The sequence below is a fragment of the Mycteria americana genome, chromosome 7, assembly GCF_035582795.1.
Source record: "Mycteria americana isolate JAX WOST 10 ecotype Jacksonville Zoo and Gardens chromosome 7, USCA_MyAme_1.0, whole genome shotgun sequence".
Lineage (NCBI taxonomy): Eukaryota > Metazoa > Chordata > Aves > Ciconiiformes > Ciconiidae > Mycteria > Mycteria americana.
This window is the reverse complement of record NC_134371.1, coordinates 39,259,125-39,284,867: the sequence shown is the minus strand read 5'-3', so window position 1 is coordinate 39,284,867 and position 25,743 is coordinate 39,259,125. Positions and strand designations below refer to the sequence as shown.

The window sequence follows — 25,743 nt, the reverse complement described above, 5'->3', positions numbered from 1 at the left end:
GAGGTTTGCAATATCATCACATTTCCTCCAGTCTTAAATATGTTTTGACCAATGAGAAAAATTATTTTTAATATGTAATAAGCAAACCCTTAAGCTGCAAAAGTAGAGGTTCTCAGGGGATTTTATCTTCCATTCCCCTTTTATTCATCTGATCTCTTCCCCCTCCCCCATAAAGCATCTATTACAGTTTTGGTCTTTTAGCAGCGTAACTGTCAAGCCAATATAGAGCATTTTTTTAATAATCTTTGCTCATATTTTTAAGCATCAGAATATTGTGTTGCTAAATGAGTTCACCACTTAAAATACACCTTTTTTCCTGTGTTGCCATTTTGCAACAACTATATTTAATGTTTTTCAAAAGACCATTAAGCAAAGAGGAATGAATAGCAGTTTTCTAAGCTTTTAGCATTCAACATTCTCTCCTACACCTTCACGTGGATAAACCCCAAAGGTAACGTTCTGTTAATTTACCACTGCAAAGTTACATAGTCTCCCCTCCCATATCCTATCCAAGCCTTACAATAATGAAGGTAAAAGAGTTGTAGAGGAATTAAAATCTAAATTATTTAAAAGGTTTCTCAAACCTTCTTCTAGTCTACCTGTTCTCCCACTCCTCAGGGAATCCAGGGAAGACCTCTAAAAAAGTCCTTGTGTACAAACCTCTGGGACATAAATTTCTCCAAGAATTTCAAGAGTTGGATTATGCTGATATAAAGCAATAAAGTTCTACAAGTTCAGAGATATTAAACCAACCTAATGCCATATAATCTCACCTCCACCACACACATCTGAAGGCATACCCCTTTTACTGCAGGCTACCTGCTGCATTTTAAATAAGTATTCCCAGAGACTTTCCACAGCAGATGCCCCCCATCTCCCATTTAGCTACCTATACATTCCAACTAAACCACTAACAATTCCCAAAGCAGCTTCGGGACTGAAAATTTATTAACACCATACTGAAGGAAGTAGAATTCAGGCTTCAACATACAGTGCACAAATCACTTTAATGGTGTTAAAGGGGGGGGGGGGGGGGGGGATCAAAATTGTTCCCATGAGATAATATAGGTTTCATCAAAACCAAAAAGTGGTTTGTTTTTGTCCTTCTAAACAGGAAGTTGCATTCATTCACACAAACATGTACAAAGAAGTTACAAAATTAAACAAAAATTGTTCTAATTAAGTCTTTTTTAAAAATTCCTGTTTCAAAGAAAAGCCATAATTTGATTCTTTTCAGTATTGATTTTCTATTAAAAGTATTTTAGCGAGAGAATGGGGAGAAGGACTTCTTTTTCCCCGTTTTAGTGTTCAACAAGTTACTCCTCCTGTGGAGAGAAGTCCAATATATTTAACACTCAATGCTTCAATTTTTTGTTTCCACAACTTTGTAGACTTGTACAAAATAAATTGGTCCGCCTCTTAGAGAAGGTTGTGTGGCTGACTCCATTCAGTTTGTATCTCACCTGTTAAGTGGCGTGCTATATCTCTATACAGCTCCCGACTAATGTGAAATTCTTCCTCATGCCAGATCTTTCCATCTGGAGTGCGAATCTTTGTTTCAGAAGGATTGAAACCTGAAAGTAAACAATTTAAGAGTTTAAAACAACCACATAAAATGTAAATAAAGCTTTTTTCAGGGTGGAAGGGGTGGGAAACTGCCAAGCAAGAAAGGAACTACTTGAATTTCTAATGCTAAATTAGAAGAAAGCAATACACCAGTCTGCCGCTTGCTCACAGTTGAAAAAGCAGCAGACTGGATGAAGAAAAGATTATTAAAAATGTAAAATGCTTTCTCAATCAATACAATGTTACTAACCTCTGGGACCATAAAAAATATGAAAATAAAACCAAACACTAATTCAGTGAGCTTCTTTTTTTATATTAATTTGTAAGAAGAGACAGGAAAAATTTCAAAAGAATCCACAATTCTCTAAATTGGCAAGAATGTATTTTCTTTCTTGTCCATATCTGTGATCAAACCATGGTATCCACTCCTGTATTGTCCAAACACGAGTCATGTCCATGCTTTGACATGTTGCTCAATGAACTGAACTCCGCTCCTTCACATATAACCAACACGAAGAGATTCTGCATCTCCGTACCTCTGTATGATGGAGCAGCAGGTGCAGCTGCCACTTTCCTGACTTTGGGAGTCACTGCATTCTCCACGTTTGCAACCACAACAGGTTGTTCAGCATATCCCGAGTGCTGCCCTCTGCCACCTAGCTCTTCAGAATGCTCCCACTGCTTTCGAATCCGCTCCTTCAGCTTCTCCAACTTAGCATCATGCTGCCGCCGTTTCAAGATTTCCAGCCTATGAGCACTAGAAGTGCTTGTGGCAGAAGGGGAAGACACTTTCAGTTCACTGTCCAGGGATGTGTTACTCTGAGGAGTTTTAGTGCTACTCTCATCTCCTCTGGTGCCACTAGTTTTTTCCTCTTCCAGTCTTGGAGGTGTTGCAACCTTAAGAAATGCCTCATTATTCTGCAAGGCATCAATTGCTGGTCGGTCATTCAAATACCTAACAACAGTCTCATCTGCAGCAGAAGAACATGGGCTTTCAAAATCTCTGCTGTGTAGATCCCGTTCATCTTGGTCATGTATAATATGGCCTGATATTTCAGTCTTCCCTTCTGCTTCACTGAGGTCCAAACTAGAGAGCAGTTGCTTGGCCTCAAGTTGGTTAGAACTGTGATAAGACAGAGGACTATACGTATCCCTGATGTAACAGAAGGAAAAAGAAAGTCACCATCAGAAATACAACTGTAGGACCTTCCAACCTAGAAATCAGCATGTTCATTAACTAAAAGAATGACTTCCTATACCTTGTCTCCACTTTAAAGGCAAGATCTTTTAAAGTTTGATCACCATACATTTAATAGTGCAAGTCTGAGGAAACCGGAAGAGGTTTCTGTTTACAATTTAATTTTCTGCCCTCTCTAGCTGAACAGGACTACAGAAAAAGTTGAGGAGCTGAAATTAGGGCATGTAGAAAAATAAGCAAGCAATAATGTCACCCTTCAATTTTTAAAAAAAGCTTTAAGTAAAAAACACATGTAAAACTTAAATGAGAAGCATCATTAATATATGTCTCTAAAACAAAGCAATGCACACATGCACAGTTCCTGAAGAGCATATTCATTGGCAGTGAAAAAAAAAAAAAAAAAAAAATTGCACCAAAACCCCCTGCCCTGGATTTGAGCATTAAAAAGGCAAGCCCCTGTCAAGAACTTCAGAGCGAACTGGCTATACTGCAACAAATGTAAAGCTTACTGAGAGCTCAGGAGTTCAACAAACTAAGGATATCTCAGCATTTTTTTCCACAGAAAAAACAGACTCCACCTTTGAATAGAGTCATGGTACATAGGTTGTTAGGACAAAAAGTATTTAATATTTTTACCGATGAGGGGCTGAAGATGTGAAAATCTGGCACCTAAGCTAGCTGGCTTGCTTCTTCAGTGAGCATGTTTACAGAATTCATTTAAGCCAGGTCATAACACTGTACTTGTGAAATTGTCTACCTCTCTTTCTTTAGTAGCACTCTTCTGTCATGAAGTGTAGTAATCATTACCAATCAATATAAAAGTTGAATTGTTTAATCGCACAGAATTTCACCAAAGTATACATATACACATACACACACACATTGATTGTTCTATCCCTTATTCTGTTTTTTGTTTTCCTATGCATACTTTAAGCATAGGCTACAGGCTGTTCTCAGAGAAGGAGTAATGTGTTAATGTAGCAGCTCTGATGTTAATCCCCGAATTAATCCCCCCCAATGCCACAGTCTTCTTACTGCAAGAAAGCTATTCTTTTCAACTTAATATAATGGCATGAGTTTAGCTGCTCTCATTTTCTTCTTTTCCCTGAAGTCTGTTAAATTTACTACATGTTTTTAAAACAAATAACTGATGTAAGTAAGTTATTCCAGAGAGGGTAGACAACAGAGCTGTTCAATTAACAAAACGGACCCAAGATTAGACAACTGATCCAAATCAGCCTCTCATGCAACAAGGAAGGAGAAGAACCTCACAGCTGACATGAGAAGTGGAAAAGGAGACCAAAACTTAGATGTTAGGATAACAATTATTAATAGAGATGTAGTGGAATTAAAAAAAAATACTACTGTCCCAACTCTGCTCTAATCCATCAACAGCAATCTGACTTCACTGGGAGAACATTTAGAAAAGAATGCAAAGTACATGTTAGAATCCAATAAAAAACTATTATCAACCCAACCAAGCTATTCACCAGGGATAAGGCCTGTGCAAAGAACGCGCACTGCTTACAAAACGCAAGGAATTGAAGAAGTTACAGTAAAAGTCTTCTAGGCTCTGATATTACAGCAAGTTATAAATAGTTTATTTCTGCTGCAGCATCTCTTTCTTTTTGAAAGTATTTCACAGAATCACAGAATCGTATAGGTTGGAAAAGACCTTTAAGATCATCGAGTCCAACTGTAAACCTAACACTACCAAGACCACCACTATACCATGTCCCTAAGCACCTCATCCAAACGTCCTTTAAATACCTCCAGGGATGGTGACTCAACCACTTCCCTGGGCAAGGGAATATTTGAGGCATCTTATATTCAGTACAGTACTTTAGGTAGGCTAGGAAAAACAGGCTTTCTGTATTTTCCTTCATTCATCACACCCCACCTCGTTCTGCGGCCTGCAATATTCTGTGCCACTTTTTCTCCTTGATACAGCTGTTCTTATTTGGGTTTCTCACACACGCAAAAACTGAATGCATCTTTAGTACTAGATGTTCTTGCTCTACACTGTCCTATGGTAATACATTTGGGAACATGTGCTGAAGAACTAATGAAACAAACTAATGAGACAAAGAGGAAATTTTGGTCCTTATTACTGAAACTAAATACCTATCAAACCTATCGGGCCACTGAGGCCACAGCCACATCAACTTGATGATCTGGCCCCATTTCAACACATTTGACTTTAAACTCTTATTCACTCAACAAAAAATAAATTTGTAACTTTTTTTAAAAAAGGAAGACACTTTTGTCCAACACTATGTGCTGCTCATGTGGGTGGGTGAGGGGAGGAAGCAAATAAATTTTTGAGGAGTTGTCAAAAACATTACTATTAGCTTAATTCTGATCTTAGCATATTTCTCTTTAATAGTCAGCTGTCCCAGCACTAACCTGTATGAAGCCAATGGTTCACGAAACTCCACACGATTGCTTTTTTTCACATTGCTTTCAAGAGTGGTTGCTCGAAGAGGGCTGCGTGAGGACTTCTCCTTGCTTGATTTGTTTTGGCTGGAGGACTGGGAAGCTGAAGCAGAAACCAAAGAATCCTCTATGTACCTATCTCTCCAGAAAGAGAAAGCTCTTGGGGCTAAACGATTAAGAACACAGTTTTTCTTGGGTTCAAGCAGCACTCCAAAATAGCATTTAAAGTACTCCCTCTCTTTTTCAATAAGCTGATTTCAACAACTAGGAGCAAGGTGGTAAGCTTGAGCAAGGTGGAGCAATGATCATATTTAAAGAAGCCATGATCATATTTAAAGAGAGAGGTAATAATGCTTAAACATTAATTATAAGTAATTAAATCTGTGAAAGTTGATTGTGTTGCCACTAGAGGTCGATCTGTCTGTTCTTCTCCAGTGCCACACTACCAGAATGCTCTAAATAGCTAGTATTTAAAATGAGGGCTTATTTCTTATAAGCAAATGCTCTCCTTAAATGAAGTAAAGGAAGCATCAGATTTAGCATTCTATTAGGGTATAACAGTTGACAAACATTTAAAAAATATAAACAGCTAATCCATAGGCATATACAATTGTTATCCAAACCCCCCCCCCCCAAAACATGGTATCAGAAGGGGATAAGCACTGCTCACTCACAGTGTGGGGAAAGTCCTGTCACTCCCTCTAGCCAGGTGACTATGATAGCACACTTTCTTTCCTAAGCTAAGGGAAGAAAACATTAGTTTCTCCTGGGCAATTAGAGTTTCATGAACAAAGATCATCAGCAGGAGACAACTTGGGAGCAGGGAGGAGAAATCAAGTTTTCCCAGAATGCAGTGGCTTTACCCTGCCACATACTATGTCCTCAATAATACATACCCTTTCTGCTTATTTTCCTGCTAGCACTAGCAGAGGGCTTCTTGGCATCCATGACAGAATCAAATACAGCCGTGCTGGTGGGAGCTATTTCCAATTTGTTCTCTATATGACGTAGCTAGAATTTGAAGATAATGCAAATTAGAATATTGTTTTCAATTTTTAAGATACATTTTTTCCCCCCCTAACATTACAAATTTTTCCTCATTTTCATAAAGAATAAAACTGCAGGCAAAAGCAACTTCACAAGGCTGATGCTGCAAAACTGTACAGCCTTATGGCCAGAAACTATGTCAGATTATTAAGTTTTGTTTAAAAAGATTATCTAAATCAGGTTTTGTTGCATAGTTTTGTTTCCATAAGTACACTGTTGTGAAAAAATTAATAGCAACGTGCCATTCAGAGTCTTAATGCTTGGCCTGAATGAAATATTAATTCCACTTGGAATAAATTCTATAATACCCTATTCAAAATGGAGCATGATACAAGATTCCACATGTAAAACCCCACACTGATGCTCAGCTATTAAAAAAGAGAGGGACAAGGCTATGGGAAAGAGCTGAATTCCCTGAAAACCCAAGCTGTTTGGCTTCACTGAAGCCAGGTTTTAGAAACTAGTGTGATATCTTAAGCACCTAAGTTAAGTTCCCACAGAAAGACACTAATTCCAATGCTCAAAGATGGAAAATTATGAAATACACTGGTGGTGTCCCCATTTCTGACTGGTTTGGGTAAGCAGGGGAGAGCTATTTTTTCAAGTTTTCAGAAAAATGATAAGTCACCACTTTCTTAAATAGAAAGGTAATATTACACTCAAGACTTAGCAGGTATTACTATACTCAAGACTAAGCTTGCTGTGGCAAAACTTTCTTCTACTGTGTGTGGAAAACTTTTTCCAAGATACAACAATGTTCAACATGCATGTACTCCAACTGCTTGCCCTATTTTCAACTTGTTTAACAGACAATCACTGAGCAAAATAATACTTTGGTTAAACCTTTTGTAGCCATTAACTGACTTGGAGGGGAAAAAAAAAAAAGAAGAAAAAATCAGTACTTACAGCAGCCTTAGTCTGAGAAAAAGTAGCCCATGCTGCAGTTAGATCTTACAGGGCAGAAAAAAAAGAAATAAATTTCTCATTAGTACATGGAGAACAATGAAATAAAATGTTGCTTCAAAACAATTTTCATGGGCTCACTAATCAAGCTCTTTTAATGACTCAATTCCAGCCTGTAAATCTCCTCTATGAGAGGCTGTTATCAGTCAAGACTCATCTTAACAGAGCAATAAAGTATTTAATGTAAAATTTAATGAGTTCACTAAGTTAGGTTGAATGCATTATTACACTTAAAATCAAATCTACCATACATTCTAGAAGATGTTTAGAAGATAAAATAAAGCTGGCTATCTACTGCAACACAAATATCTTACACTCTTCCATTACACTATAGTTTAACGACTTTTTTTTTCCCCCCTCCTTTCATTTTTGTCTTCAGTAAACTAAGCATGAATACATGGTCACTGAAAGACTCTACACAAAAACTAAGCTTTGAACACATGAATTTTGAATAGTAATCTTTTTGAACTGTACACCCTACAAGCAAAATAGAAGCAATGTTTGTGAAGAACAAGCAGGAGGCACTAATGAACTTCAGCCTTTTAATCTAAACAGATAGCATGTGCTCTATACGCAATCCCGTTCAGTAGGATGCAGTAGTATTTTCCTCTAAAAATATTTCCTCAGCTCCCCTCTTCTTTTGGTTTCTAATGGTTTCCTTCTAACCTAATGCTTTACATAACCTTAACGCGTGTCAGAACCATGGAGAGTAGTAGTATTAGAGAGTTTAAAAAAATCTTTTCCTTATAGTAAAAAAACTGCCATATTAATTTCAGGTAAGATGCAACAACACAAAGGAAGAGGGTTAAGGAAGTAACACAGAAACAGCTTTGCTTTGACTTCAAGAGATGGTGCTTCATGTCTACAGAACACCTCAGTTTCACAAGGTACATAATTTTAAAAGAAACTGAACATATCGCAGGAAACAATCAGCAATAATGTCCTCTTACAGGTAAAATAATAATCTATCTCTAGTTTTAAAATAACTTCTGGAGTCCAGTTTTGTCATAGTGGAGATCATAAGACTGATCTTGAACCACAGACTTAACACGCAACTCAGTTGCCCTACAGACTAGAGCTTTCTTCCTTTTGGGGATGTACTGTAATTTTTCTTTTCTTGCCCCCTCCTTTCCTAAATTACAGAGTAACCATGACAGTAAAAAGTTAACAGGATTTCTCCAGTTTAGGGAGACAAAAGTGCTGCAAGGCATCTTAGTGGTGATGTACTGCTGTTATTCAAGGGTCTTTAGCTCTTCACCACTTTGGAATTGAGCAAGAGTCAGGAGCAACTGCCCCTCAGGCACTTCTTTCAAGAGTCCCCAATTTCTGTTCCTGCATTGCTCCTCCTCTACAGCATTAAAAAAAAAAAAAAACTGTCTCTGTGCCATCTTGGCAACCATAGCATAGGCTGGCAATTCCTAATGCAAATCAGCAAATACTCTGCAGATCAGAGTACGAAACTGCTATCTCTGCAGAAAGGAAGCCATATAACACATGGTCTTAGCTTCCAAATTGAGGCAGGAGAATGCTTTCTATAAAAACTCCCCAACAACTCATGATAAAACATCTTCCAAAACAAGGCAAAAAACAGAAAAAATCCATACCTCTGGCAGAATCCTTGTTTTGGTTATGCCTCGGATTTTGTAGAGGCACCTCATTTGACTTGTTGCTCCACATCATGTCAATTTATCTACCAAAAAAATACTCACATAAGAATCAAAGAGGTATAAAGTAAGAACAAATGTACCTTATGCTAAAGAGAACATGATCTTGATCACTATGATGAATGTTCACCTCATAGGATGATTTCAAATTCACATCATGAACAAAATCAGAAAATCAGCACCAAATCACAAATGCATTTACAGCTTGTAGTTGTTCAGAAACCATGTAATTCTGTGGACAAAGAGGGGTTTACTTCTATTCTTGTTTTATTTGCTACAAAGAAGAGTGAACTTGATAAAAGGAAACCCAGAGGTCATGCAATTTAGATCACAGTATTCCAGCAAGTCTGAAGATGACCATACTGAAATACCGCATACAACGGGGTAACAGAGGCAGCGCTACCTGGCTTGAACGTATAAAGGTTTGGTGAAAATACCTAATTCCGCCAGTGACAGACGAATGTTTCACCTGTCTCTGTTAAAGGAAAAGGCAGAACAGAACTGTGCAGCAGGACACTACAGCCAGGGAAAAAAAAAGACAAGACTGGAGCTGCCATTGTTTTCCTGTGAACTTCAAAGGCAAGACTCACAGTGAATCTAAACAAGCATGAACCCCTCTGAGTAACAAACCAGGCAGCCACTATCACCAGAGGAGTTTTTAATAAAGGAAAAATTAAAAAAAGCTACTCAATCAGGAAAGATCATTTTTAAAAGAAAAGGCAGGTAATTTATGCAAATAGTTATTTCCCATTACTTTCATTGCAAAAGATGGGCTGTCATAGGTAAATCAGTAACAGACTTTAAAGAAGTGCTATATAAGAAAAAAATAAAGTTTAACAGATCTAAGAGGAGCTCATACAGCCAACAGGAACTCTGATTAGTCAGTACTGCTGCTACCCTCTCACCAAGCACCTCCTATCTGGTGACACGTGCTTACTGAGCTGTCTTTACAACAGACTGAGGACATTTCTGTTATGGAAAGAAAAAATTAGGTGACCACAGAATTCATACAGGAAGTTCTGGACCTCTGAAAGAGTCATAAAGGCACATTTTCCTCTCTCTTCTCTCATGCACTCCCAGATATAATTTTTTCTTATTTTCTTGGTTTCTGAGAATTTCTTTTGCTTTCACTTCCCTACACAGTGTGCCACATAAAAGGGCATTCAAATATTCAAAGGTCATTCTTCTGATAAAAGGTGACCGAACATCCCACAAAATTAACACTGTGTACTACTTACTGGAACAGATCATTGCCTGTATATTTTGTGACAAGGATTTTTATCATATATGGTTTTAAGGATACTCACAGTGATCAACAGTGAAGTTTGCTCCTCACATTCAGTCATACAGCTTGTATTTATGGCAGTAAGTTATCCCACAAAACTGTTCTTATGCCCCAAGAAAGATTATCAATAATAAAAAACACAGGTCTGCAAAAGACCTCTAGTTCTGCCTTTCTTTAAAGAATCCAAATAAATGTTAGAAAGAGTGTGGAAAAGGTATGTGAGCTTATATATGTAGGTACAGAAACACACACATACAGACACATTAGTGAAGTCTTCGGTAATGCAGAAATTCTAGAAAGAAGCGGGGGGTGTTTTGTTTTGGTTTTTAGGCATCTAGTTATGGGCAGCGAGCCAAGTGAAGTTAGAAAATTCTGCTTCTAGGACAGGTGCTGCAGAGCTCATTCATGCAGAACCGCAGCTTTGTGCCTCACATCATTCATCCTGTAAATCATAACACCGCCCTGCCCTGGAAATCATCTAAGTGATCTTCTCCATCACTGGAGCAAAGAGCTGTCGTGCTAGAAAAGTAGAAAGCAAATATTAATAAAAATGGGGGAATTTTCCATAAAGAACCAATTTTGAGAGCTGCTGGAAATGTCATATCATACTATTACCAGTTTCTTGCCCAAACATAAACATAACAAAACCTACTCAATATGTAAACTTAGCATAAGAGAGCTTCTGGACAAGCAACCATTTCTTAAGGGATTAAGTATCCCTCTTCATGCAATTGCTTGGGATTTATTCTTATCATTAGAATTACTGGTATAGATAGGAAAACTTAGTCAGGGACTAGAATTGTTATTATACACAGATAAATCTATACAGTTTATTTTATGATGCCCCTGTGAATGTAGTATTGTAATATACTCTATGTATGCCTTAACTCTCTAAGAAAAGTACCAGATTAATTAAAAAAGTTTGAAATTGCTTGTTATACCTTTCATCCTGACACTCAAGTAAAAGCTGTTAGTCCTTTACCCGAACTGAACAAAATACAAGTCAGACAAACAGTGAACACACTTTTGAGAACACCTTAGTTCTACTAATAACTCAGATGTTTGCTGATGATCACTAATGGTCAATAATTCTGTCTCAATGCCTTGGTTCAATCCTTTCTTACAAGCTGGGAAGTAATCACAAAGCATCCTGCTGTATTTCTCCTAAAGAGTACCTGCCATGACGGCTCCAAGTGTACAATATAACTCTTACTGTCTTCAGTGCAGCCAGCTGAGACATACTAAGCAGTTTTGCTTAATTCAGGTTGCTGCTGTTTGAAAAAAAGACATGTAAGAACAGAGAATTCTGGAGCTGTCTACAGTTTCAGGAAGCCAACACTCCAGTAGCTTTCAGTCACAATACAATCTTCGTAACTATGAGGGCTTGGGTGTTAGATGTCCCTCTCCCCCTCCTTTGGAAGGGTCGGATAAATTTATCAGCTTTTCAAAACCTACCTACAAATCATGTTGATTCCCACCAACCTTTGAATTCCTACAGATTGACAGAATAACTTCTTTGTATTGTTACAGCTTACATCAATGAGCAGCACCCTACAAAAAACAAATACTTGTATAATTCAATACCCTGTCTCTGCAAGAAGTTAAACCAGACAGAGAAGACACTTTAATGCTATCAAGAGTACAGCTAGGGGGTAGGGGACAAAAAAGAAATAAATCAAGACATAGTTGCCATGTCTATTTAAAGGATTTGCATGCAGGGTAGGGGACCAGTTAACCACTAAAATACACTGAAATTAATACTGACTAGAAAATAATACTAAAATTTATGGAAAGGAAGTTTAAATTATATTTGAAAACATGTTTTACATCAACACAAGTTGTCTCAATGTTGCACGAAAAACTTTAAGTAGAAACACATTGTAAAAATTACATTCTGAGATGACTGCTTCAAAAGTTGGGGTTTTTTGCTAAACTAAATAATCCATCACTATTTAATACAGAGCTTAAAGGAAGGGGGGGACAAAAAGCAGCTCAACAGATGAAATGCCAAAGAACTTCTGAGGAGATAGCAGTGATGACAAAAGGTTATCTGCAGGTTGGATAAGGCTTTGAGGATCTTAAAAGTTTGGAGAAAAAAGGGGGAAGACTGCAGAATCAGCAGAACTGATCTCCTGGTTATTTGGTTGTTCACCAGTAGACACAGACATCCTACACAGGTTCATTAAAGGTTGGTTTGCCAAGCCTCGTCTTGGGTGAACAGTTAAAATACAAACACCATTGTGTTCTCACATTTCAATCCCACGTCAAATGCCCTTCTCATTCTCTACTCATTTGTGCAAGACAAAAAAAAAAGTACACAAGAGAAGGCACAGCAGAACTGCTGCAGATGAGGACCTAAGTGTAAACTACCAAGAAAAGGATATACTCCAAACTCCTGGAAGAAACTGGGACAACCACCCGCCTTCCATAAACACTGTTCCTATGGGAAGACACTGAAAAGGACTGACAGACCAGAAAGCGCATGAGAAGACACCAGAAAGAAGGAAATGGAAACTAAGAGAAAAACACTGCCAAATAAAAAAGATGAGAAACGAGCACTAAATTTAGTACCAAACATACCAAGGATGGCATTGAACGGTGCAACAGATAACAAAATAACAAGTCAACATGGTAAGAGGACAGCATTTTGAAAGGAGCAGGAGATATGAAAGTAGAATATGCTTAGCAAAGGTACACAAAAATGTGAAGAGATTAAAAACAGGGCTGGGAGAAGAGAAAGAAAAGTAGTGAGAGAAGCAGGATAAAAAAAGAAAGAGAATGGAGAAAGACAAGGAGACAAAAATTGAATGAACTTTTGAAGAATCAACACGGAACAGCAAAAAGGAAGAAAAGAAACTGGTATATTGGTCCAATTGTAAAGTTTTCCAAGCACCCTCAGTATGATTTTTTTTCTTACTAGCACAACCTTGATAAGAAAAGGAAAAAGGAAATTCAGAAGTCATGGCACTGAAACAAGGAAACAGGAGAGGAAACTGAATCATACAGATTCAGAGAAGGCAGAGAATGTGAGCAAGAGATCGCCCACTGCTATTTTCACTAACATTTAGTGGTTATGCAAAAAAAAAAAAAAACCCAAAACCCAGTATGCATAGGGAACAGTATTCCTCAAGACTTTGTTTCTTATAAGAACACAAGGGATATTGCACAAAAGGGATACCACAAAAGAAAAGATGAAGCTTTGCTAAGAGTAGGGAAAGAAACAAATTTAATATTGACTTCCATGGGATATTCTTAAATGTTTAATCCACGAAGTGGCAGGTTTTGCTACAAACTGGGTATACAGTGCATGAGGCCAGCACCTCACACAGTTTAAGCTACAATAAGGCAGCAGTGCCAATAAAAGAAGCCATCTTTTCCTTTCTTTATGCCTTGATCTCTCTTGCCTTATTCAGGCAGAAAGTCAATGGGATTCTGTGGTATAGCAAAGCGGACTGGGAATCTGGTAAGGTCTGAAAGTAGCTTTTTTTGTTCTTTTTGCTTTATTAGTTTTAGCTATGTCGTAACAGAAGCTACAACCTCCGTGCAAGCAGAATGAAAAGGAATGGAAGAATCGGGGAACAGCCGGATCAGTCCCAGTCCTATACTAGCGGCTGTCATGTATCATAACCTACAGTTATTCCCCAAGAGCAAATGCTTGAAGCTGCTATTGCCTTTACCTCGAGGACAGTGAGTGGGACTGGGGAAAATGAGAACCATTCCCATCACCTTCTTCTTACCAGTGGCGATACCGCTGGAGCTCAAGGGCACCATGGGAGTCTGTACACCGTGCTCCAGTGTGTCCCACTGCACCCACACCTTGCACAGCGCAGACAACTTGTCCATTGGGGAAACGGGCACAGAGACAAAATAAAAGGTTTTAGGGATGTTTTTTCCTGTTTACAAAAATATTTTAAGTTTCCATGTACAAATAATTGAAAGTTGACTTCTGAATCCTAAAGACCCTCTGGAGCTCCTGTCTGTGCAGCTACAGTTCTGCATTACTGGGAATAATAGACACACACAGGTGGACAGACACAATCAGACCTAGTCGAGCAAACTATTTTTCTGAGCCAGCCCACTGAAAGTGATGGAATTTCTATTTAAAGATGCCAGAAACACTCTCCATGTCTCCTCGAATACCACAGAATACAATTTATGATGATATACTTCAGTCTGGAATACAAATACCTTTACCTACTCATTTTTCTGGAATCCAAGCTTTTACCATATTGCATTATCCCATTTAAATGGGAACTAAAAATATCCATAATACATTGTTCTAAGACTTTTTTTGGTTATGTTTATGGGCTTTTAAAATGTTTTTTGATACAAGAGTAACATACTTTTTTTATTTGGTCTCAACACATTTTGAGAAAACTTTGCTTATCAAAGCAATTAGATGCAGGTGATTTACTGACCTTCCTCAGGACTGAGGACAAGTTCCAGCACATCAAACAAATGCATGACATTTTTGTCAAAAAAGCGCCACATCTCCAGAATCTATAGCCACCTCTGCAGAATAAGATGGGTCCTCCCCCCACCTTCTTTCAATACTCATCTATATAATAAACCTTCAAATGAAATGTATTTCAGGGGCAAAGGTTCTGAAAGGAAGTTAATATTCAAAATCCAAGTGCAACTCCAGCTGCACAATGCTTCATGGACACAAACTTCATCTTAACACTTCTCCACCATATTATCTCAAGTCTGTAATCTTTGCTTTGCTCCTCCAAAATGATTTCTGCTACAAAGCTGGGCATTTTTCTTCTCATGATTTTTAAGTGGTGCTGACCTAAAGAGTCAATGGGTTCAAACTATTCAGAGTGCCTTTATAGGCTGTTTTGCTGGTATTTAATCTGTCTGGCTGCTAACACTATTCGACTTAGAAATATTTTACCGGTCCAGATTGCACTGCACCCCATGAGCAAGGCTATATGTAATGACGATGGACACAATTAGGTAAAGTTGATACAAGAAAAAGCTGGAAGAAACAAACACCAACAATGCCCAAGGAGTTTGTGAATGTTAGCTGCTCTGAATGAATAAAATTTTAGATAATATTCAGCATTCTGTGTTGTAGTGCAAACAGTAAATATACCAGAAGAACTCACACATTCTAATCATTATGACTTTGGAAAATAATAAAAACAAAAAAACACTTCAAAAGTAAAAGAAATATACCAATAAAATTTGATCTGTCTTTAGCTGGAAAAACATAAAAAAGCTTTTAGGGATATTAAGGTAGTTAAAAAAAAAAAAAAAGAAAAGAGCAAACAAGATGTACCACACACTGGCTGATAGAAAACCAGTAAAGAACTTCAAAGCACATGTCACTACCTCTAACCATTAACTAGGAAGATAAATGACATCAACAGTCATACATCCATCAAACGTCAGAAAATATAGCAGAAAAATATGAATATGTTTCATGAGCTCTAAGATTAAGTCACTGTCATCAGTCAGCTACTAAATTTGCATCCAAACTATAGTGAAGATTTTTCTATAAATCAAACATTACTGAATCTGATTTTTTCCAACTATACACTGAGGATGGACATTTACAACACAATTCTGCTATGAGAAGACATGGCAACTTGCAAAAGTGTCTCTGCTTCATCACAAGTGATGTAAAAGTGATGAAAAAAAACCTGACGCTAAAAAATGGATTAGCAGTTTTACTGAAAGTAAAATGCATTGAATGCCTTATTCTGCTGCATCACATGCTAGGAGGTACTCTGAGGAAATCTATTGAAATGAATGTTGTGACAGCTAGCGTAACTTGATTCATTGTTCATGAAGGAATCAGAGTACAAAGGCACAGAGAATGCATCCATTTATTAGGGAGATGCACACGAGGGTTTGCCAATCCATTCAGAAGTTCTGGTTTTTTTTTTTTTTATTTCCAAGATCTTTGCATTTATGACAGAAAAGAAAATAAGTGACATACCCTCGTCTCAAAAACAAATAAAACACTCCTGCATTTGTTTCCTTGGCCTTCATAACAAAAGTTCACTCGTTCCATCTCCAGTTACTAGAAACTGCACATTAGAAGATTTCAGTTCTTGCAGTCCATAATAAATCATTCAGCAGAATATACTCAAATTCTTCAACAAGTCCTGTCTTTGAAAGACCAGCATCTGCTATCCTTCACCTCACAAGGAACACTCTACTGTGAGGGATTCTTCATAGAACTTACAGGCAATCCTCTCAGCCAAGTACAAGAACCAGACCTGCCAATTTTGAAAGTCTAAGACAACAGCCTTCAACTTCTCAACAATACCAAGGACATATGAGCAGAGCAGCAACTTCATCTGCAGCCATGTCAACTGCAGACTGATCACTATTTTCTTTCAAAGCAGAATAAAGTGCATGAAAACTTCAGGGAAAATGTTCCAAATGTCACTTTCTCAGGTTTGATGCCTTTGCTATGAAATTGCATTCAGAAGTAGCGTCGGAAAAATGTCTCAATAACAACATGAGATGTCAAAAAAAACCCCAAAGCCCCATGACAAGCTGAACAGTGACCACCAGCACTGTCTCTGACCTGGCATTACAAAGACTGGTACCAGGACTCTGCCAAGAAGACTTTTTATTGAACAAGCTAAAAACAGCAATAAAATATTTTTTTCATATTTAAATAATTCCATCCCATTAAATGCTTTAAGTGCCTAAACCCTAAATCCAGACTTTTCTTTTTCAGTATGACAATTCCACCCGATGTATTTTGCTATTAGCAAACATAACACATCATGTTAGCATGACTGGAAAATATCAGAGAAAAACGTAACTGGTTTTTAAACTTTTACACTCTTTTGCCATAGACCAGACTTAGTGTAAAATTCTGCCCTCAGTGAGGAGTGTTCTTACGAAGCTAAAACACAGCCAGAATTTCTGTTCACATTCAGTAAGTTTCAATTGACCTAGTATAACTGATTAGTTAATTTATTTGCTCTATTCTTTCACCGGTATATTGACAAAGGTTTCAGGCTTACGCATACAAGTAATTTTATTCTCAATCGAGTAGTCCATTAAAGTCTATTATAGCATTAGCACAATGATGCACATATATCTTCCAAGCACTTACATCTACGGCTAAATTTTACACTCAGACATTCTGATCCAGCCACTTAACTGTACTGTGAAAGTTTTCTCTCTGCACTAAACTACCAAACCCCTTATCATTATTATACCACTATACCCGTTCTCATATTAACACAGCTTATATTGGTTTGAATAGCATGAATTATATTACTTTAAGTACATCAGTAGCACAGTTCAAACAGCGCTGCTCTACTTAAAAAAAAAAGTCTCACTCCTAATATAAATTTCTAAGGTAGAGTTGAGCAGGTTTAGCAACTCAACAGTGATGAAGGAATGCATATATTCCTCCCTACCTTCCCTAGCAACCTTGCCACTCCTCTGTGATAGATGCAGTGCTCATCTGACTGCGTCACAAGCCAGTTCAACTCACTAACCCAGCAGAAAATTATTCACTTTTTCTTTTTTTGTTGGGTTAGTTTTCTACCAGTTTATCAAACTAAATCAGGTTGCTGCACAGTCAAAGCTAGAACCAATCAAAGTGGGGGAAGACAAACAGCAGCAGAACATCATGCTCGCTCACCTTACGTTATGCAGCTTCACCTAACTGCCATAGATACAGCAATATAAAATAGATCTAGTGCTACGTGCACTAACACTCCCGATGTGAAACGCACGCCTAACTTTAAAGATGTTAATAGGACTACAGCCTCATCTGGGCACAGGAAAGGCAGTAAGACTAATTACATCAATGACTTTATCCACAGGTGTGTTTGATATATCACTTTCTTAGCAGAAACCAGCAGTATGTCTGGTAGAGGGGCGCAAGGAGGTGCAGAAAGTTCATTATACCCGAGTCAACAAAACCTTTGGAGTAGAAGTGGCAATTCCAAGATTAGATTCTTATCCATTTAAGGGATGCTTTCACTATGGTGGTAAAAAATGCTGATAAAGTTATTTCAAGACATGAGACATCATCCACATTGGGACTGTTATATCTGTAAAGTCTTCCCAGTGTTACAGTGGCAAACTTAAGCTATGCACCAAAGCTTAGTAAGCTTAGTAAAACAAATCCACGCAAACAAAATATTTCATAGTTTTAAAATCATGTTCTTCCAGTTGCCACCACACCTAGCCTACGGAGCCTACCAGAAGATCTATACCAATCAGCAATATAACTTCTGCAGTACCCTGGCCTCTTGTAGAAATGTGTCATTACTATGTAAATTAAGTTGCTCTATTTAGTGGATGCAGCATACCTTCATTTAAGGTAGTGTCACTCTCAGAAACTGAAGCCTTCAACAGTTTACAGTGTTTGTGTGGCCACTCCCTCAGTTGCATTTCATTATCTAAAGCATTACCTAATGAAACTGTTGTAGCAACCAGAACTATACGAAAGAGCGAGCAGTTCATATTACTTAGCCTGTCCATGCAGACAGTCGGACAGAACATTTTGAGCTCACATGCAATACAATGAACAAGCACCCGACAGTCTACAGCTCCACACACGTTTGTCCCACAAGTACTACACTTTTGGTCACAGTACGCTCTTGAACGAGTTTTCAAGCCTGTATGCTCTGTAGCCCTGTGAAGTAGTTTAAGATGACCAAAACACCGAACTGACTGGTCAAGTTGTAAGTTTTCAAGTGCAAGACACTGGAGCGTTCATCTACACAATGAAGCTATTTGACACATAAATCTCTACATGCACATACATATACAATGTGCCAGGAGACACTTGGTTGCTGAGATACAGCTTATATCCAAAGACAGAAAGAGATAAACTATTCCAGAAAAACTACATCAACAGTAGGCATTATATCACAGAAAACTGCATCCACAGAAAAAAAACCACAGCCTATACTTGTATAAAAACCTTTATGCTAACAACACCCAAAATGAATGGCACCAATGAAGTCAGAAAACACTTGGGGCAGATGTTACCCGGGGATGTAAGAAGCACTTCAGCGGGCAGACGCGGAGCGATTCCCGGTCCTCTTCCCCCAGCCCAGCAAGCCCCAGTCCAAGGGCAGGAAGCCCACAGCACAGGCACAAGCAGAGCGTACATTTAAACTTTAAAAGCGCCGCCACCAGCCTAACCCAGTAGAGTGGGGCGGTTTCCGAGGGGAGCGGGGGCCAGCCGTGCTCTGCCCGGCCCGCCCGGCACGGCCCAGGCTCGGGAAGCAGCCCGGGAGGCGGACAGAGAGCCGGAGCCAGCAGAGCTGCACAGACAAACTCGGTTTCGGCGGTTTTCCCATAGAAGGCGAAAAGACAACAGTGAAACTGGAGCTCCCCTACCCTCTCCCTTACTCCGCTACCCCCGGATACAATAAGCAGTAGAAAACAAATTAAAACTAGAAGAAGAAGGAGAGAGAGACTTAACGGATAAGACGGGTAAAGCAGAGGACGTCGGAGCCCGGCGGCGGCGCCAGCAGAGGCCGAGCCAAGTGACAGCCGGCAGCACCGCCCGGCCGCCGGCACTCCGGGCCGCCGGCCGGGCCCGCCGAGACCCCGCGAGCGGCCGAACCCGGCCCCCGCCGCCGGCCCCGCCCCGGCTCCACCTCGTTCGGCGCCCCGGCCCCTAGCGGGACGGCAGCCGCCAGCGGCGCCGGGCATGGCGCGGCCTGGGGCGGCGGCACGGGCCGCTCCCGGCGCCTCCTCACCTGGTCGCAGCGGCGGCGATCGGCGCCCGCCGCCCCGGGGGCAGGTCCCGGCACATCCCGCAGAAGCAGAGAGAAGGGCGGCGGGAGCTGGCGGCGCCCCGAGCTCGGCTCCGCTGCCCGCCGGCGCGCAGCCCCCTCAGCGGCGCCAGCCCGCCGCCATTACCGGCCAACGACTGACACGGAGCGGCGGCGGCGGCGAGAGCGGCGGCGCGGGGCAGGGCGGGAGCGACCGGCCGAATCTCGCGAGAACCGGCGCGCCGCGGACCTTCCCAACATGGCGGCGTCCCGCCGGTCCCCCTCCCCACCGCCCGCGCCTCATCCCCGGCGGCGGCCATGTTGGGTGCGGCGCGGCCTCCCCCGCCCTGCCCCACCGCCTCAGCGGGCCGCAGCCCAGCAGCGGGGCGGCGCGGCTCTCACCCGGGGCGCCTCCGCGAGCAGCACCGCGGCGGCCCCGCAGCCCGCCTACCTTGCTGAAGCCGAGGCCGGGCTGAGGTGAGGAGCGGAGCCCGGCGCGCCACGGCCCCGGCGCCGCGCTGCAGGTGCACCCCGGGCGGCGGGAAGGGCCGAGGGCGGCGCCGGCCGAGCACACCTTTCATGGTGCCCGGGAAGCCCACGCAGCGGCGCGCCTGGCCCCGGGCGAGGCGGCCGCCGGCGGCTCCCAGCCTCGGGGCGGGGGTGGCCAGGCCTCCCGCCAGCCCTCCTGTCACCCCACGGGCCCGGGGAGGTTCGAGTCCTCACACTTCACTGGGCGCCAGACCCTCCCTCAACTTCAGAAAAAAAAAGGCATTCTCCAATATTTTCCTCAAAGCTTCCCCCCCCCACCCCCCCAGTTGTGCAGGCTTGACTTGCCGGTTCAGTACACATGCAAATTGTGTAAAAATAAAGAGCTGTGGCAGAGCTCTCGCTTTTGATGCAAGAACAGGACTTCGCAATGTTTATTAAACCACCGCTGCAGAGCGTTGCCAACGCTGATGCTGGCATTCCTGAAGCAGCTCTAGTCGAAACTAGGGCACCATTTTTTAGTCATCTGTATTCATAGCTAAGTCATCTTTATAAAAATAATTTAATCTTTTTGCAAAATGAAAGCGGCTCTGATTACAGTCTCCCAGTTGCCAAATTTAAGTTTAAATAAACAACATTTGCAAAACTTCACAGAGCTGACTGAGTACCACCAACTTAATTTCACTTTTAACAGTCATTATAAACACGGAAGAGAGTTTGTTAGTATACTATCTTCTATTGCATAGATTCTACCCCAAAGATGCATTAAAACCACCCACGTTTCAAAAATAGGTCTAAGATGTTATCTAGCTAATACAAAATTATTTCCACTGAAGAAGGAAAGTTATTTGAATAGGAAAAAAGAAATTCTTCCTACAGTTATTTTGGGAATGTCTCTTTCAAGGTTTGTCTACAACTTCGCCAGAGTCTGGTTTTCAGTCATTAGTATAATTGTTTGACTACAGATGCCAAATTTCTTGGGGAAGCACGAGGGTGGAGAGCTATCTACCCCAACCACTGAAGGATCACTAAAACTACTGGAGCTTTTGTTTTTTCCTTTTTTAACTAAAAAAGATTAAACTATTTTTACATAGCCCCCCTCTTGTGAATGGTCAACATTTTGCATATAAATTATTCCAATATGGGAACACCATACAAAAAAACCCCTGAACACTGAGAGACTATTCCAGCTGTGAAGCTTAGGCTCATCTTAACTTAAATCATGTCACAATTACAGGATACCCATTTAACCTTAATTTGGCTCTTTTACATACATGAACTAATTACAGAGTGTATTTTCCAGCATAAGCATACCTCCTTTGAAACAAGAGGTAAGCTTGAGATGTCAGTGGTTAAACCTTTGAAAATGATTTTGTTTTGCCAGATGAGGGAAAACATGTGAACACGGAAAGACAAGCACACCTCCAATGGGAAAAAAAAAAGTAGTGCCTAATTCCCTCCTGAGTCCTCAAAGAGCAAACCTGCTCCTCCCAAATGCAGGAGAAGACTCTTAAGTAGTAGTAGTAATAACAATAATAATGACAGTCAATGAAAACAATATTACTACAGTGTATGGGAGCCCTGATCACAGACTACAGCAAATTACATTATTACATTCCCCATCATCACCTAGTGTTTGCTTAAATTTACTGCTTAATATTGCTGGATTGGCAGCCTATTTAAATTATTCAGCACTTTTGTAATGCACTACCTCTTTAATTATGCTTTTAAACATAGTTTCTCTTTTCTGCTTGGAAGTAGTTAATCTAGTTTCATGCTCCTCCTTTTCATCTTCAGGCAAAAAAGGCATCACATTAGGATTTTCTCAAACATGAAAATGATACGTTTTCAGTCAGCCAAAATTAAAAGGCAACATTTTTCTACTGTTTTTGCTTCTATACAGCTATTTATTCTCTGTATCTGTCAGTGGAACTTAATTGTAAAACTTTAGATTACTTTTTCAAAGGTTCCCTACGAATAGGCGTAAAGCTCTGACAGGCAAACATCACACAAAAAGAGAAGAGAAAGAGAAAAACATTCTTACAGAAAATGCAATAATCTTGTGAAATTCTCTAAGATTAGAAATAAGGAAACAGTTTACCTGCAAATGGCCACAGCTGAGAGAAAAGGAAGAATTGAACACACTCCAGTTTGATGAACTGCTCACTAAACTGTGAAGCAACGGAGATAACCGCAGCAAGCACTGCCCGAGCACTGGAAGTGGTGGGTGGAGACAGATAGTAAGTTAAAAGTAAGGAGCCACAATCTCATCTTACGCTAACTTGGTTATTGCAGCTTTAAGAGAGAGGTTTAGAAAGTTTTCCACTCCATACTACTCTTGCACACCCCTTCTAAAATTAGAAGGGGGCAGCTGGCTATTGCAGCCAAAAGGCTGGAGCCCCCCAGACTCCCTCCCCCCTTGCCTGACTGACGTGGCTCCCAAGAGCCACAGAGGAATTTGGGGAAGGGTGCTTCCACCTGTTGGACATGGAATGAGGTTGTCCAGGCATTCAGTTATAAATCCAACTGTCAGGAGCTGACAATAAAACAGGACACAGGACAGCTGTGAGGACTACAGAAACACCCCACCACCTTCTCCATACTCCTACAGTTTTGCAGTTTGTCTTACAGCAGAAACAAGGCATGAAAAATTGTTCTCTGCGTGATTTGGGCATTTTATTTTATAAAACAGAAGGGATCACTTCAGATTTGTTCTCATAATTTTCCAGCTATGCTACGGGGTCTTAGCACAGAACCTGGCAAGTTGTTCACATATCATTACACACCTCCAAAACCAGATATTTTTTTTCCTAAATACAGCGTGCTGGCAATTGCACTGCAGATGGTGCATATAGCTGCATTCTGTACAGCAAATACTTTTACGCCTACCTTAACATGGAGCTCACCTTGTCTTCTGCACTCAGTTTGAGCTGAATCGATTATTAGTTCAAAACATTTTTCAAAAAAAGCATATGAAAACCATGACTTGTTTTTAAATTTGTGGAAAATGAGCAAATGCTTTTTGTTGGTGTGAAAAAATGGGGAAAAAAATCAGTCCTTTTAACAAACCTGCTTAGCATGCTCAAAACTCCACTGCTCAGCGCAATGTGACTCTGAGCAGGGTGTGAGAGACAAGGTAACAACAGACAGGGCTGCGCATTGTTCTAAGTCCCTTTTACAACATCCACTGCTGAAGGCAGTATGGGTATTGCCATCTTCCAGGTACTCGAAGGCAACAGCAGGAGTAGCACAACAGGCCACGCTCCACCTTCCGCCTGGGCTGGCTACCTGCAAGGGGGCTCTCACCAGCTGTGGGTGTCTGTCTGCTTGCAACCCAAGGAGCAGTTTTGACTGCATTTTCCAGTCCAGTTTGCAGAGTGCTGGAAATTTTGTCTGCAAATTGGCGTGTAGCTGGTTCTGTTCCCCAAAGATCGTGTTCTGCCCTGCCCAAAGTTTGTATGCTGTAAGCTCACAGAACAAGACACATCCCTTTCTCAGTCCCAAGGCCAGACCTGGTGTCTTTGCTCTATATAAGCACATTTTTGCTATCACAGACCATTTAATTTCCTGAGCTGCTGACAGTTAAGGACAGTTCAACATCAGAAATGAGATTTCTCTAGCAGAAGCCAAAGTATTTTACAGTTTGGAAAACATCAAATGGCTGTTTGCTGCAGGCAATGAAATAATTATACAAGGAGGATAGTAATCAGCTGCCTGTGAGCAACACAGACAGACGTTACTCTTCACCTCTGGCTGAGGAGGAGTTACTTAATGAGATCTGCATTAAGTATCTGTGGATATTTAATGAGAGCCTTTTAAGGACAAAGCCACAAACAGCTACAAAAAGGACCTACTTCTTCAACAGCAGGAACAGTCTTTTAATCCCAAGCCTTCCCCTTCCTCCAGAAGGGGCTACTGTGTACAGCATCTTGCTTTTGATTTATTTTTCCAGACTAAGCAGGACACCATATATTTTGAAATACACCTCACTTTCCCTACAGTTAACAAAAAACCCAAGTGATTCTCCTTTGTCTGGCACAACATTAAGGCTTCAGTTTCCAGGCACCTTCCTATTTTTGTCCTGAAACAGGGGAACATAGCTTTTTAATACCCCATAGTTTAAGAAACAGAAAATAACCTGGATAACATATGTTTTATTAGTATAAGAGCATAGGATCTCCTGCTTTCATGTCACAACTTACATCTTTTTTTGTGGTTGACAATTCGGCTAAGTACATACTTTTTTTTCTAAGCTAGTTTTTAGTAAGACTGTCCCTCTGGTCAGTTCACAGTGCCCTAGTTTACAACAGCAGAGATACAGGAACACACAGCTAGGAGTGGAACAAGAATGAAGTCATCCCTTTTGTCAGCTGCTGACTCTTGTATTGGACTAATGAAACAAGTGAACCATATCTTATCATTAGTTCCAGCTGAAATCAGAACTGAGGCATAGTACAAGAACACCAAGTAAAAGACAATTCAGAGCTATTACAATTTCCTGAATTGTGCCCCATTAGAGAAAAGCCCTGATATTATTGAATACCTGCATCTGCATCCCAGTATCTATCACCCCACTCAAGTTTCTTAAAAGTTCTAAATTTTGCAAAAGGTTGTATTTTAGGCATCTGTATTTGGTTAAAGGTAAAAGAAACAATCTTAAATGTGTAAGAAAAAAGTCTGACCCCTTAAAATTCAATGGGCAAATCCTAAAACAGCTTATAAAACAAACAAATTTATTTTTAATGATTACTAAAATAGGTTACATAATATACAAACAGATATGCTATCAGGACACACTCAGAAATAAGTCACAGTTGTTTTTTTAAAAAACATTTGTCCAGTGAAATGTCCAAAATGTAAATGCCATCTTTTCCTTCCTGAGCTATTCTTAAACATCCAGAACAGCAACACTTCTATGTCTTTTTACTGTTTATATTTCTTCCCATTAAAATAAAAAGCACTATCCATTGCTGGCTCTCAGTGGTTAGAACAAATCCACTTCTGGTTTAAGTGACCACAGCTCTGTATCTCTCAAAGTGTGTTCTTTTATATGCTTAAGGTGATTTTGGTCCATTCCATGTAACACCCCAAACCTTTGCTTGCACAAAGAAGCCAGATGCTCCAGCACCTCAAGAGGTTTTCATGGTTAAAGGACTTTTTGCAACAGGACAGCTCAAGGGGCTTGTGAATAAAGGATGGGTCCAAGAGCCACTAGTCTCTCAGCTGTTACAAGAAAACATCCTTTAATGTGAGAGCATTCTTCACACATTCCTTCATATTCAATAAAACCAAAGGCACACAGACCAATAGTTCAAGAGCATACACTAACAGGAATGACACGGAAATGCTGCAATTCTGGGTTGGTTGGTTGGTTGGTTGTTT

At 40.3% G+C, this 25,743-nt stretch overlaps 1 protein-coding gene across 6 annotated transcripts in view; it reads right to left on the bottom strand.

The window, feature by feature from the left end:
* The window catches only part of CEP350 (centrosomal protein 350), a 77,659-nt gene extending 57,314 nt beyond the window's left edge, over positions 1–20,345 (bottom strand). For 5 of the 6 annotated variants that reach the window (XM_075507950.1, XM_075507953.1, XM_075507954.1 and 2 more), the window contains exons 1-7: positions 19,861–20,001; positions 8,815–8,900; positions 7,154–7,197; positions 6,097–6,211; positions 5,171–5,303; positions 2,103–2,719; positions 1,464–1,574 (exon numbers count right to left, since the gene is read on the bottom strand). In XM_075507950.1, the coding sequence (XP_075364065.1) occupies positions 1,464–1,574; positions 2,103–2,719; positions 5,171–5,303; positions 6,097–6,211; positions 7,154–7,197; positions 8,815–8,890 (1,096 nt within the window). In that variant the 5' untranslated portion in view covers positions 8,891–8,900; positions 19,861–20,001. Of the gene's footprint in view, positions 1–1,463; positions 1,575–2,102; positions 2,720–5,170; positions 5,304–6,096; positions 6,212–7,153; positions 7,198–8,814; positions 8,901–19,860; positions 20,002–20,326 lie in introns of those variants that run through there. The other variant, XM_075507951.1, reaches the window with a different exon arrangement.
* Between the last annotated feature and the right edge of the window lie 5,398 nt (positions 20,346–25,743).